This window comes from Amphiura filiformis, chromosome 10, assembly GCF_039555335.1.
Source record: "Amphiura filiformis chromosome 10, Afil_fr2py, whole genome shotgun sequence".
NCBI lineage: Eukaryota > Metazoa > Echinodermata > Ophiuroidea > Amphilepidida > Amphiuridae > Amphiura > Amphiura filiformis.
In genome coordinates, this window is record NC_092637.1 from 33,181,198 (window position 1) to 33,197,382 (window position 16,185).

Genomic DNA, 16,185 nt, shown 5'->3' on the forward strand with positions numbered 1-16,185 from the left:
TAGGCAGCACTGCCAGGACTTGGGCCAGGCGGATTTACTCGTAATCGATAGCGATGAAGAGTTTGAATACGTAAGAGTCCTCGGTTCGGAAACGGGGAGCTATTGGATTGGATTACGTGATGAAACCGAAGAAGGTAGGTACTATTATGAAAGACAGAGATATAAAAGACTAAATCGCGTCTGACGTCAGGGCAAAGGCGCGCCGTGATTGGTTGCCGACCTATACGCAAAACGGCATTTTCTGTCTAGTTGTCAGAATTTCAGACGCAAATCTTTTTATCTCTGTCTTTCATTATAGTTAGGGATAATCGTTCGATTGCACCATCAAACAATCAGCAATAATTATTAGGGCATCTTGATAATATCGATCTCATGTCTAGGCCTATTTCATAAAAAAGCAAAAAAGCACAGCATAATCGTTCGCTTGGCAAAAATATCGTCAAATTTGTATAGCAGGCTTATCAACTGAAAATTTGGAAATAAGCAGTAGAGCAGTTGGCGTCATACTATACTTTACTAGGTTCCGTCGAATGTACTAGTACTATGGTAATGCTCAGGAGATTTGGCAATTAATTCCTGATCAGCAACAAACTGACTTTCGTCTTTGCCGCCCCTTATACTAGTCCACACTTACGCCTACGTAAAAGCGCACGTCTGTCAAGCAATTGCCAATACGCAAATGTTATCTGTCCCGCCGATTACGAGTTGATCAGAGTATAGATCTCACGATACAGTTCAAATTCCAATATCTTACTTCGTTATAGCCATATACGGGGTCAGCTTCAAAAAGGAGGTTGACATTTATCTAGGCGCCAACCTGTCAGCTTTACCATAATGATGAAAGCTGTTAATGACTTGATATGACATGACACAAAAAATTACTTCAACATGTTCAACGGTGTTGTTCAGCAAACCACCGATTCGCACTTATTTCACTTTAGGGGCTGGTTTCAAAGGGGTTTATCATGTTTATGACTGACCAAAAGGCACTTAGTGTAGCCATTTATATGGTAAGGGAAATGACGGAAGTGTTTATGGTCTTTTTTTCTTTAATATAATCCGTAGGTTTTTCCATTGGGTAAACCCAGCAAAGGATGAAGAAAGTTACAGGGGATGGCTTTGGCGTCCGAACGAACCAAACGGCGGGGTTTTTGAAAACTGTGGATTAATAGAGAGAGACAATGTACACGGTCTTAGCGATGCAAACTGTTTACGCTTTGAATACTTCATATGTGAAGACGATAATAACCCATGTAAGTGGATAATATCTAATTCGTTAAATTCGTGTTACCGTGGTTACGTATAAATTCTCTTGAATTGGCGAACAAGAGAGTGCTATGGTAAGGTACTTCTACTTCTACTTCTACGTGATAATCAGCAGAGTCCAAAAGTCTGGATTTGATGCCGATGACTGGTGTAGGCACATGTGCGGAAACCAAAGGTGCAGGTGCGGTATTGTACAGGTGCGAGTAAAAAAGGCGCCAAGGCTTAGATGTGACTTGCAACCGCTCCCTTGAAGACCTCTGGTGAAGGCGAGGTCAAGATGTTATCAGGGAGGGTATTCCACCAGGCGACAGTCCTTGGGAAGAATGAGTATTGGTAGACTTGTACCCTTGCTGGAATGATCTGGTACTTGCTTGGATGGAATGACCGGGTGGCACTAGGCTGCATCGCTGTTAAGTAGTTGTTGGGATTGATGGCGATGAGTTGATTGTGGATCTTGTACATCATCTGCAAACTGGCTGCCTGTCTTCGCTTCTCAAGAGATGTCCATTCCAGTTCCGAGATCATGGCAGTCACACTCTCTCTTTGATGGTAATTACCGAGGACAAATCTGGCAGCGCGACGTTGTATGTTTTCAACCTGAGTGATGAGTTTCTTGGTATGAGGGTTCCACACGGTGCAGCAGTATTCCAGGTGTGGTCGGACTAAGGTGAAATACGCCTGTTGTTTCAGCTTTTGAGGACTGGCTCTGAGATTCCTACGAATGAGGCCGAGCATTCTATTGGCACGAGTGGTGATGTTGTTAATGTGCTTCTGCCAGGAGAGGGTGTTTGTCATTGTCAAGCCCAGGTACGGATACTCAGATACTACGGATAGAACACTTCCTCCAAGATGGTAATTGGTTTCGATGACATTCCGACGCAGGGTGATTCTCATGGTGTGACATTTATCTGTATTGAATTGCATCTGCCATTTGGACGACCAGTGATGGAGTGTAGTAAGATCTTCTTGGAGAGCTTGTGAGTCACTGACGGATGATATGGATCTATAAATCAGACAGTCGTCTGCGAACAAGCGAATCTTGGATGATATACCAGATGGAAGGTCATTTATGAAAGCCAAGAATAACAGTGGCCCAAGGACGGTTCCCTGTGGGACGCCTGAAGTGACCGGAGCCCACGCTGAAGACTGACCGTCTATCACCACTCTCTGGTGTCGCTTGGTTAAGAAATTGCTTATCCAATCAAGAAGAGAACCTCTGATGCCATAGTGATCCAATTTCAGCAGGAGTCGTTGGTGGGGTACACGATCAAATGCTTTGGAAAAATCTAAAACTATGGCATCAACTTGTTCACGGTTGTCCAAGGATTTGGCTAAGTCTTGCGATGTTATGATCAACTGGGATTCACAGGATCGACCAGGCCGAAATCCATGTTGGGCATCGTTCAGGATGCTGTGGGTGTCGAAGTGATCCATGACTTGGGAGAAAATAATGTGCTCGACCAATTTGCTACAAATAGATGTTATTGACACAGGCCTGTAGTTGGATGGAGTATTGCGCTCACCTTTCTTATATATAGGAGAGATGTTGGCTACCGTCCAGTCATGTGGAACTGTCCCCGTATCTAGTGACTGTTGGAAGATCACCTGGAGGATGGGCGCAATTTCAACGGCTGTATCTTTCAAGATGCGAGCTGGTATTGCATCTGGCTCAGTTGCTTTGTCAGTCTTTAAGGATTGAAGGAGCTTGAGGACACCCTCTGAAGAAACTGTAATGTTCATTACATCTGGGTAAGGAGGTTCATCCAGTTTAGGAATGTCACTAGTATTTTCTGTGGTAAACACAGAACAAAACTGCTCATTGAATATGTTAGCTTTTCCTTTACTGTCAAATATCACCTTTGACCCACTTTTTAGTGAGGTGATGTTGGTGCTGTCCTGTTTCTTGGATTTAATGAAGCGCCAGAATGATTGATTTGATTTATCACCATCAAACATACTATTTTGGTATGTCCAGTAATTTTGGCGCTGTTTCTTTTGGGTTGCTTTCTGGAATTCTTTGTATTCCTTCCAATCTTGAGCACGCTGAGACTTCTTGGCTTTGTTGTAAAGTCTTTGCTTTTTCTTGCACATTCTTCGGACTTCACGTGTGATCCATGGACTCTTGTGATCAGAACAGGAGGTCTTGGAAGGGATGTGGTTGTCCATAACACTCTTCAACTCATCAGTGAACATGTCCCAGTTTTCTTGAACTGATCGAGAGAAGGGGTCACTATCGAGGAAGTGATGTTGGAAGTCTGTCATCTCCGACTGAATGCTAGTCATATCCGCTTTCCCGAAGAGAAAAACTTTCCTCTTGACTTTCTTGTTGATTCTCGGTTTGGTGTTAATGGTAAAACTAACATGGCTAGAATCCTTACTACTAAATCTAGTGGTAAGTTTACCTTACGACCTAGCTGATCATGTTGGCACTTTATCCCGTGCTTTCTTGCACACTGGCTTTGTACGCAAATCCCACGTATGGGAGATATAGGTCCCAGTCTCTAGTGTCCCTTATGAGGTTCCATCATCAACGACACTGCATTCACGATTGTTCTATATATCATATCGCTCCACCATCCCGTCCGACTTCGGGTTGTACGCCGTTGTCCTCGTTTTGTCAATCCCCAGAATTCGGCACATCTCTCGAAATAGCCTATGATAGACTCAAAGCTTCTATTGCCACTCCAAATCTACAGACAAATTCTTCCACTAGTTTTCTTGCCATTGTCTGAGCTTGTCGATCTGGAATTACATCGATCTCCATAGCACTTGGTCCAATAGTTTCCAACCACGAGTATATACCCATTTCCTTCTTCTGTTTTTGGCAAAGGACTTGGAACATCAATGACCCGGGCAATGACCACCCGTTCCATGGGTGCTCCTACTCGATACTGATGTATAGTGGAGCCCTATGCTTCTGTTGGGGGGGGGGGCTTCTTCTGTGCACAACCCACACACTCTTAAACCCAAGTCAACCATCATTCCTGCCCAGTAATACGGGGTCCTCAACGTTGGTATAGTACCTTGTTCACCCCTCCCCCAAGTAACCCGCAGCCTTGGAAGCATGTAATTCACCCATTACTCGACCCCATAGCGTCTTTGGTAATACTATTAACCACTTCACTACTCTCCCATCGTTGTCATCCAGTCATCTCTTAGTTAGCACTCCCTCTTTCACAGCCATCAACTCCCACTGAGCCCAATAGAGTAGTCTTCGATGATAGTGGTGACAATACCTCCCATGCTGGCTTCTCTTTTCCACTCTTCTTCATCCTCAATATAGGGGCTATGGTCTCATCCTGTAATTGTTCTTCCCTGATCTTTCTAAAGTTTATTTCGGGCTCTGTAACAATATTACAACCTTAGGTCTCTCACATGCACAGTCCCTCCCAGTCTTGGTTTTCTCCTGTACTTCTTTTTGCTTCCAAGTCGGACTCACTGTATTGTTGACATGACATTCCTGAGATCTTCCCCTACACCTGAAACTACTATAGACTCTTCTCGGACTCCCTCCAGACACAAATCCACCGCAGTCTCAGGCTCTTCCATATCCTCAGGCACCTCCCACTGTGAATTCCAGCAGACTATCTAACCACGTTTGGCTCTCATGCACCGCTTCTTCCCCTGTCGATTGACCTGTGTTTGTCTGCGTCCGCTCAGCGACGACTGTGATCATTCGTCAGTTCAAAACTTCACTAGACAGTCAGTCAACATTAATAGGTAAATTTTCACGGGAAAATTTTCTGGACACATGACCAATGCGTATCAATGTGAGTGTAACCTCGAGCCTGATCTTTGACCCCCGGCGGTGACCTCGCTATTCAAGTCTTAGTAATTTTGAATTGGAATAGTATTTTTTACCGCAATTTTGATATAAATTTGTGCATTGCAAAATTATTAAATATTATGTTATCTTAATTTCTTCACAATATCATCAAAACGTAATTTCAAAAATATCTATCTACGGAAAAAAATATATATCTACGGAAACTCTTACCATAATATTATTAACTTGCGACAAGTAACTTATTTTGATTCAAAGGAGGAATTCTTCCTATTCAAATACATTGGAAGAACACCCGCTGTGCTCGGGGTCACATTCCATAATGCTGATATGTCTGCGCCCATGGGTGTCACGTGTCCAGAAAATTTTCCCGTGAAAATTTACCTATTAATTCTGACTGACAGTGGTGTCTTCTATATCTTGTGCTACTGACTCCTCGATCGAATTCCCAAAAATTACGCCATGCAAGTACACCAACAGTATTTCCCACCGCAGTCACACTAAAACAATAATTTCCATCATGCGTTCATAAGGGGCTGTGCAATAATTATGAGCCCTGGGGAGGGTAAAATTGGGGGGGGGGGGGAAACTTTTGGCGACCCGAAAGGGGGGGCAAGAAATTTTGGCGACCCGAAAGGGGGGGGGCAAGCAATTTTGGCAAGCCAAGAAGGGGGGGGGGCAAGCGATTTTTGGCACGCATTCACGGGTCGCCTTTTTAATAAAACGCTCTAAAAAGGCTTAGGAAAACAGTACGGAAACGCTTAAATATGCAAATTTTCCTGCTCGCTACGCTCGCAACATACATCTAGACCATTTAAAGTTTGGAATTTGGGATCCCAAAAATTTGGCATGTTCAAGGGGGGGGGGGGCAAAGAATGTTTGGCGGGCCAAGAGGGGGGGGCAAGCGATTTTGGCGGGCCAAGAGGGGGGGGCAAGCGATTTTTGGCAAGCCGTTCAGAAATTTTACCCCCGGGGGGGCTGATAATTATTGCACAGCCCCTAAGCTTTCAAAGGTCGAGGGAGCGTTAAAGAGGCCAAATGGAAGTACATTCCTTGTATATAATCCACTAGGAGTCAGGAATGCCGATTTGTCACCTATCCTGCGGCCACATCTAAGGTCGAGAAATAGTTGGCTCCTCCCAAAGTGTCTAGAGGGTCGTCAATTCGCGGCAAAGGATACGCGTCCTACCTCGTCACGTCATTGAAACACCTATAATCAAGGCACATACGCTTATTAAAAACCACTAGGCTTGACCATGGACTGTCTGAAGGCTGAATTAACCCCTTTGTAAGCAATTTACTGACTTGTCTTTCAACTTCCTCTCTTTGTTGTGGTCAATCCTATGCCGAAGTCATTCCTCCCAAAATCAAGCCCCCCACTGGAGAAGGCGTCCTGATATTTTGCCAGTAATTTCTCTACTACCCTCAACCTATCTTCAACACATTCTGTACTCTGCATGGCTAATTCTTCCGGCTGCAGCTCCTGGTGCCAGATCTAACTCCCACAGCTCCACCTCTATTTTAGTCTGGTTTCACATACATCCCCTTCCTCTACAGTCGATATCTTTGCCAGTGTCGTTCCATGTCGTATCAACCGAGGCTGATTTCCAACATTCGCTACAGTAACAGGACCACATAATCTTTGGCCTCAAATACAACAACCCTTGATCCAGTAAAGTACTCCTCCCTGCGGGCTCCTCCATGTACCACGTCTAGCCCTTTGTCTCCCTTCTTTCCTGACACAACTGCGGATATTACCATAGAATGCCAAGCTGTTATCTCAGTATCGTTTATTGCCAATAACCCTTGTGGGGTTACCACGCCTGGCGTGCTGCCACTCTGTAAAATACAGTCGTCCCATTGCAATTGCAGGAAATCAAAGTCAAACTTGGACTTATATCCCTAAGTAATCCATGCCCAGCATTTCACTAGTGGCCTGACAATCACCACATTTTACTTTGGCACTCTTTGATTAACTCCGTCCAGACTTCTGCTTCCGTTATTACCGGTACCACACAGTGACATCGCCCCCATGCCACACATGGCCATTTTATTCGGACCTTATGAGCTGAGATGCATAATTAGCGAAGTGACCTGACTAAGGCTACTGACAATAGCCGGGGTAATTGATTTCTCGCTGTGTGAGTAAGCTTGTATACGACATTGCGGTCAATGGTTAAACTGCCTCCACTTGAGTAGTGAGTGCCGCTATAGCCTGCTGCGCGCTGTAGTCCATACAGGACCAACGCAATATAAAATTAGAGTTTTGGTCAAATTTTGAGTTCAAAGCGCACAGCCAATTTTCAAAGCGCACGCTAACGACTATCATATCTGTTCAACACGTATTTTCAAGTGTATGAGACCACATCTGGTTTCTTGAGACGAAATCATTTACGGGAGATATTCATCATTTTCTAACCCAGTATCCGAAGATTTTCGTCTGATATCAAAATCGTACATAGCAATTCACGTGTATCGATCCCGTGTATTCATTTTAGTGTCTCTGCTGCATCAAATAATTATTAGCCAGGCGATGTCGGTGTGTACCATGGCTACAGCGCACAGTGTCTTCGACCCTATATCTTCATGGCAGGAATCGCCATGGTAGGTTAAATCCACAGCCACGATTAGCCATTTGGTTCAAACCTTTAAAGCTCTTTTAAACTAATAATTAGTCGAGGGACATAACTAAGGCTACTCACAATAGCCGGGTAATCGATCTTGGTTGTGCGTGATTAAGCTTGTATACCCCATTGAGGTCAATGGTCATCGACTTTTATACTGCCTGCAGTGAGTGCAGCTGTACTACACGCTGCACGCTGTAGTCCATAACAGGACCAACGCAATATAAAATGGTCAAATTTTGAGTTCAAAGCGCACGGCCAATTTTCAAAGCGCATTCTAGCGACTATCATATCTGTTCAACACGTATTTCCAAGTTTATGAGACCAAATCTGGTTTCTTGAGAAAAAAATCATGACGGGAGATATTCATCATTTTCTAACCCGGTATCAGAAGATTTTCGTCTGATATCAAAATCGTGCATAGCAATTCACGTGTATCGATCCCGTGTATTCATTTTAGTGTCCCTTCTGCACCAAATAATTATTAGCCAGGCGGTGTCGGTGTGCAGCGTGCACAAAGAAATGTTTCGCCAGTCCATCCCTCTCGGCTTTATCTGCTTTTGGGCTAGCTAGTGCCGACAGTCTTTTGATGTCCTGTCCCAAACTCGCTATATCCATGATACCCTCTCCTGGGCGTTGCTTTCTCCGAGCAATTCTTGGATGTAACTTTCAGGACAATTATCTCTTGGCCCAAACTCTTTTTGTATGAATTCATCCGATACCGCGTTTATGTCGGGACTATGTCGTTAACGCTCAGGGTGGGCATCGCATTACCATAGCAGCAGGCGAATAAATGGTAGCTCTTCCTCTGTCCATCTATTGTATAGTCCCGATATGTTCATGCATGAGGAAGTCTTTCCACGGGCTCTTGCCATCATATCCCCGCGTGTTTCCATCTCATGCTTGGGCTTCTTTCCAGTTCTTGTTGCAAATTCCTGTGCACTTCTTACTCTCCCCTCTCTACGTAATGGAAGATAGCTACATAACTCAGGACTCTGCATCTGTACCCTCGGTACATACTCATGCTCAGGTTCGTATCTTCTGGGTGCAAATGTCTCTTCAAAGACATCCTTCATTATATGATGTCTGCATACGAGTCATTGCAGGCGTCTTATCTCCGCTCTCCTTCACCCTAAATTCGTCTGCATATCATAGCTGACCTAAACAGGGTAGGGACCTGTACCTGAGCTCATCCTGCTACCGTGTGCCAGTTCTTGGCCCTTAGTCTTATTTCCAAAAATTTGAATTTCATTGACAATTATTATAGAACTAACTAATGGATTAGAATTTAGGCCTAGTTATGTCTCATTTGGCAAAACAAGATAATAATATTGTTTTTAATCCAAACAAAATTAGCGCTGTATTTTTCTGATAGTTTCTGATATTTAGAAGTCACCAATCATCATCCTGTTCTTTTTTTCTCCATCGTCATGCAGGTACAGCAGAGATAAATTACTCACCCGAATCGTGCGATATCACAGGCCGTTACGCAGTCTATTTCTCACCGTCTACTTGGCAGCAGGCTAGAGATTATTGCGTACAACAGGGGCGAGTGTTAGCTAGTCTGAGTGATGAGGCAGAAGTGAGGTATATTAGACTTGGAATACTAAAGCTGGACCCACTTTATAATGCCGCGGCCTACTGGGTCGGACTAAATGATATAACGACAGAAGGTAAGAATAGATTAGGCTATTATCATTGTCCCAATAAAATCCTTCTTTGGAAGCCCGAAAACTTTTACATGTAGAGTCTTTGTAAAAAAACCGATACAAGTTTAAATTCCACCTATACGGTCAAATGATGCAACCGGATGTTTTTTTTTTCGTTTTTGCCCCCCCCAATTCCCACCACCAAGAAAGCTGTCTACGTTCCTGGTTAATGCAGTGTGTAAAATTTATACGCAAAAAGCAATTAGTCCGCAGGACAGGTTGGTCTTAAAAGTAAAGCACCCTCAAAAGTAACTCTGGTTTTGATCAGTGCTCGGGCGCTGTCTAGTCTGGTCGCGAAAATGTGCAATAATCAGAATGGGCCAAAATTGGTATAATGGCCTAACACAAATGCAAAAGGGACATCTCAACTTTTGGTCTATTTTGTACTGGTATTTCGGTCATAGTGGGAATATTTCAGGGCGTTCGTCGGACGGGCTGGTTAGTAAAAATAGCACGTCCGAAGACAAAGTAGCCCGTCTCGGACGTGCGGACGGGCTCTATTTTAGTGTGTGTTTTTTTTGTGTGTGTTAATGTAAGGTCCAATCTGCAATAGCTGCCCTATAATAACCAATGGTGTACACATTCTATGTCATCTAGCAGCTATTGCAGATGGGGGCTACTTGCTCAAACATCTGAACAATGCTAACCCCTCCATGTTTGTTTTTCCTCCAGGAAGCTGGGTTTGGGAAGGGCATCCCGAGATGGGCGTAGAATTTGATGTGCCCATCTATGGACGATGGAATCCATTTGAACCGAATGGCGGACCGACTGAGAACTGTGTAGAGCTCAAGATCCCGCCTGAGGGCGGGCTCCGTGGATATAACGATGTGGGCTGTCAATGGGCTAAATCGTTTATCTGCGAAATTAAATGTAAGTTTAGGGGTTGTGCAATAACTATGAGCCCCTAAAATCTCCAAACAGCGTGCCAGAAAATGCTTCCACCCCTACCAAAAATCGCTTTCTCCCTCGGCTGCAAAAATCACGTTGCCCCCCCTGTTAGGCGACTTTCGTTTGATCACTTATTGACAGTAGACCTACCCAGCCTTGTAAAGCGACAATACGCTGTCAGGTGAGTTACCGATTTAATGGCGCTTTTTGTCATGAACAAAAGGTACCTTTCGATGAATAGCTTGTAGGAAACTCAAATAGGCACAGAGGAACAATGCGTTACAAAATCTATTGCTTCTCCATCTTTAATAGCTCCATGGATAGACCTATATTACCTGGCAGCAATGACACGTTGTTACGGGTAATCGATCAGCAACTCTATTGAATTTATTTGAATGAGGCGCATAAATTAAGATGGATGGTAACATCGCCGGTAAAGTGTGCTTTTGTGTGTATGCGACAATTCAAGCACACCCTTGGGTGGTATTAGAACAAAAGCTATCACTTGTTCGTGTAGGCGCTTTCACGTGATTTTCATTTGATCACTTATTGACAGTAGCCTGCCTATTATAGCGTTAATGCGCTGTCAGGTCAGTTACCGATTTAATGGCGGAAGCCCTTTGTCCCGAACAAAAGGTACCTCTCGATGAATAGCTTGGCGGAAACTCAAATAGGCATCAAAAGAACAAAGCATTATGTAATATTTTTTCTCTCCTTTCTATATCTAACCTCCTTGTGCTTCTCAGCCGGAAAAGATTACTCACTTCAAAGTACGCCCTCTCCTTTTGTGCCCGCCATATTTCAAAGAGGCTTATTGAAATTATTTTCTTTCTCATTAAATCCAGGTCAGCAAAGAGATTTCACCGTGGACGATGGTTTCCGTCTTCTTAACCACGCATTGTATAGCGTTCAAGTCAGCAAATTGTCACGATGCACTGCGGCGTGCCTTAAAGATAAAGCCTGTCAATCCGTGAACCTAATACCGACGGGAACCGCCGGCGCATATGCATGCGAAATTAATACTTTGAACCAAGAAGAAGCAACTGGTGGAGATTATGTGGCACAGGAGGGCGGCATTTATGCTGGTACTTCGGGTTTCCCATACTATGGATAATTCAAAAGTTGTTTTTCCGAATCCTTTATCTATTCCATATGATTTTAAGTACATGTACACTAGTGACTATTCTGCCCCTGCGGCAAAGTCCCATTGCGATGTTCCGCCACTGATCTGCTAGGGGAAAGTGGGGTAATGCCGGACTGTGGGTAGGCCTAATCCCGGACACATCGATTGCAGCTAAACGGAGAAGGGTGGCGCTATTATACTACCTTAGGGTATTAGTTACCTCAAGGTGTACCTCACGTGTACTACTACCAGCGCTTTGGGTCTCGTCTATTCTTTGTGAAAATTACGAAAAACAGACATTGTCATTTTTTGACTTTTTATCTGAAAAGTGATTTATTAGCAGGGTGACAGTTGATGCGACAAGGGACACAGATGAAGTATGGATGAAAATTATGTTTGATACTTGATTGTTAGCTGGATGTATGAATTTTGGTATCTTAAAAGTGGGTAATTAGAACAAGCACTGAAAAATTAAGTCGGGCCCGTGAGGGGTAATCCCGGACACACATGCATTCTCTATAGGCCTACATACGGGGTAATGCCGGACACTTGTTATTTCGAAAATATAGACAACAAGGACAGCCCCCATAGTTGTATGCTTGAGGTAACAGAAGTACCTAATACCATCTAGGGGATTATCATCCTACTCAAATTTCCCTCTTTCATAGCAGCAATCATGTGTCCGGGATTACCCCGTGTCCGGCATTACCCCATCATTTTCTACCATTTTGTTTTTTAATTATAACTTATTAACTATAGATGTTGAGTTATTAAAAACTGGTTACTACTTAGAACATTACTCCTACTTTGCATTGATATGATTTTCACTGTTGAACTTTATTTAATCTTGTATCTGTGTAGCCTTAACGATTACCCCACTTTCCCCTATAGAGATCACTCAGATCAGTGTGTTCCGCACGCCTTGCGACCGGTGCTGCGTGCAAAAGCAGATACTTACGCAAAATATGATGTTTTGCATATGCAAAACTACATACTTTATAAAAGTATGTACTTTTGCATATGCAAAAACACATACTTACGAAAAACATGTAGTTTTGCATATGCAAAACATCATACTTTACCGTACTTTACAGTACGTATACAAAAATAGATGTTTTGTATAGAAAGCACACGGGCTGGCTATAGGGAATCAGGGCGCATACTACCAAAGCGGGAGCACACCACTTAATAATGCGCCGTTACCATTCATTTCACGGAGCTTTTTGCAGGTAGCTGGAGGTATTCCAGGCAATTTGGTGTTTGAAACGATTCAAAACAGTCTCATCTCTCGCTTATATCCCTTCCAAACTGAGATTTGGCTACACATGTAATACTTTTCTCATTCCAATTTTACTAATTAGATTTGGCACGCTGTGTGAAAGACTACGGGTAAAAAACTATCGGGGCAAAAACGTTGGGGGTGCATAAACCACGATGATGTACTATTATAGGCCAAAGATACGTTTATTAATAAAGTAGGCCTTTATACCAAGTTGCATATGCAAAGCACACTTTTGGAAAAATATGTTAAATTTACATAGACCTAATCATGCAAAATGACATAGGGGGCCTATCTTGCAATTTAGTACGGTATATTAAGTTTTGGCATAATTAGGGGTAAAAGTGCTGCATAAACAGCCACCGGAAATGTAATGTACTATATATAAAGACATAAGGTCTTATTATACATTTATTAATATATTATATTCTAAGTTGCATATAATATATGCAGATAGCACACTTTAAAAGTATGTAATTTTGCATATTCAAGGTCTTATAATACGTTTATTATTATTATTATTAATCCTATAGTATATAGGCCTACTAAGTTGCATTAGCAAAAGCACACACTTTTGGAAAAGTATGTAATTTTGTATAACCATGCAAAATGACATATTTTGCAAAAGTAGCCCATGTGTTTTTGGCAAAAATGGGGGGGTATATATTAAGTTGCATAAGCAAAAGCACACACTTTTCACTTTTGGAAAAGTATGTAATTTTGTATAACCACGCAAAATGACATATTTTGCAAAGGTATGTGGTTTTGGCAAAAAGGGGGGGGGGGCATAAACCACCACCAGAAGTATAATGTTCTATATGACATTAGGTCTTATATACATTCAATAATATAGAATATACTAAGTTGCATAAGCAAATGCACACACTTTTTGGAAAAGTATGTAATTTTGTATAACCATTATGACCCTGCAAAATGACATATTTTGAAAAAGTATGTAGTTTTTTTGGGGGAGGTGGCATAAACAACCGCCAGAAATACAATGTACTAAGACATTAGGTCTTGTACGTTTATTAATATAGTATATACTTAGTTGCATAAGCAAAAGCACACAATTTTGGAAAAGTATGTAATTTTGCATAATCATGCAAAATGACATATTCTGCAAAAGTATGTGGTTTTGGCAAAAATGGGGGTAAAAAGCGGTGCATAAACAACCACCGAAAGCATAATGTACTGTAAGACATTGGGTCTTATATACGTCTATTAATATAGTATATACTAAGTTGTATAAGCAAAAGCACACACTTTTGGAAAAGTATGTAATTTTGCATGGTTTTGGCAAAAATGGGGTCTTATATATTCGTTTGTGTAAGCAAAAGTTTAAAAAATGAATTTGCCGTTTTTTAGCCTAAACAAACACCAAATAAATCTGTGAGCTAATCCATAGTTGCACTTCTCACAAATTATGTTCCTTGTGCATTTTTCCACTTGAAAGATTTAAGCCAGCTATATTATTCATTTCTTTCAAAGCACTGACAAGTAGAACAGTATTCAAATAACCAGGAACTGGTAGCTTGTATGCTCTGCTGTAATGTTACTCATTGAATCACACAAGTAAACACTTCACAAATAACATTATGTTTTAATAACTTTTATTTCTCAAATCACTGTTGATCGACACAATGTGACAAAAAATCACAATAATACTTTGTTTCCCCTTGTATTTGGTAATGAAGTGACGTCCGTGATTTTACATGGCCCAAGATTATGTGTATTCACGAAGTGCCCTTATACATACAGGTAACACAACTTTTAACAGTTTCCCCTCATAAATGTTTTTTCAACCGATTATGTAATCATGGTAATTGTGGCATGTTGGGCATCTTCAGTGTTAAATAAAGGGTTCACAAAAATAACTCCCCTAAAATTACAAAACACTTCTTTGCATAACTTGGCATGTATTTCGTTGATTTGAAAAATTTAAAACCTGTGAATAAAGGAATCGTTTTTCTACCCTCCCAATGTTTTTTTCTTTTAAAAATATTTTGTTTTGGCCAAAATAATCACATTTTCCAAAAATGATGCTTTTAGAAAAAGTTGCACTTTTCAACATCCTCATTTATGTCAAAATTAGCTTCAACGAATCATTACTTTGCACTAAACGATGGTTACATGGGTGATTAAGGGATCAGAGACAGAAAGGTAAAGGAAATCAAAACAATTAAACATTGAAATCGAGAAAGTTTTGTACATTACATGTATGGGATGTTGAAAAGTGCAATTTTTTAAAGCATTATTTTGAAAAATGTGATTATTTTTTACCAAAAAAAAAAGGAATTTGAGAAGGGATAACTTTAGTAGGGTAGCAAAAAGATTGCTTTATTCACAGATTTATACATTTTTTAAATTAATAAAATGAATGTCAAGTTATGCTAAGAAATGTTTTGTAATTGATTTTACCATTTTTGACACACCGCTCAAAAGCTTCTAGAAATACCCGTACATGTCAATAAATCATTGTTTTAAATTGCAAGATGATTGTATGGGTGACTGGGTTATCGTATACATAAAATGAAAGAACACAAAAACACCATTAAATCAATCAAAACATTGATATCGAGAATGTTTTTGTACATTACATGTATAGGATGTGGAAAAGTGCAACTTTTTCTGAAAGCATCATTTTTGGAAAATGTGATTATTTTTGGCCAAAACAAACAGATTTTTATTAAAAAGAACTTTGGGAGGGTAGGAAAATAATTCCTTTATTCACATGTTTTTAAATTTTTCAAATCAACGAAATGTATGTCAAGTTAAGCAAAGAAATGTTTTGTAATTTTAAGGGGGGAGTTATTTTTGTGAACCCTTTATGTAATGATGCTTCCCATGTTTCAGAGCAGTTAACAAAAATTTGAAAACTTGAGTTGCAATGGCATGAAATCAGAAGGACTGCTCTTAACTTAAAATAGCTTGAATGGATTTCCTTAAAACACTGAAGATGCACAACATGTTTTTTATATTATGCTTTTTCTGTCGGCTAAAACTACATTAATTTATTCAAAAGAAGTTGTATTATCTGTATGTGTGTATAATGTGTATACACTCTGTAGATTTGGGACAGCAGGTGCGATTCAACAGCAACGTGAGTCAAATATTGTTACCGAGTCGTCAAGGCCAAACACACCTTTCACCCAAATTCACTTCAGAGTGCACAAGAAAACACACTGTTTGAAAAGTTAACAGTATCTGAATAAATAAAAGTAAAACATGATAATCTTCTGATACATAAACATAAATAAATGTCCCGTTCTATAGCACTCTTTTACAAAATAAGATGTAATCTGGAAATTCCCAAGACTAATTTTAAACATTAACCTTTCATATTACACCACTTCCTGGGGAATTTCCAAAATGATGTAATATCCACTTTACATTCTAGGGGATTCCGAGTACATAAATAGTCCTGACTCTGTTTACTGTGATTACACGGTAAAGGGAATTCCCAACTTTCATGAAGTAGCTTTAAATTGTAAGATAAATGATCAAATTGA

At 41.0% G+C, this 16,185-nt stretch overlaps 1 protein-coding gene across 1 annotated transcript; it reads left to right on the forward strand.

Annotated features, from left to right (window-relative positions):
* The first annotated feature begins 888 nt into the window (after nt 1-888).
* On the forward strand, nt 889-12,327 carry LOC140161806 (C-type mannose receptor 2-like). Its single transcript, XM_072185104.1, has 5 exons — nt 889-908; nt 1,066-1,253; nt 9,111-9,347; nt 10,056-10,253; nt 11,117-12,327. Exons 1-5 carry the CDS (start codon nt 889-891, stop codon nt 11,383-11,385), a joined length of 912 nt encoding a protein of 303 aa, XP_072041205.1. The 3' UTR covers nt 11,386-12,327.
* The last annotated feature ends 3,858 nt before the right edge of the window (nt 12,328-16,185 follow it).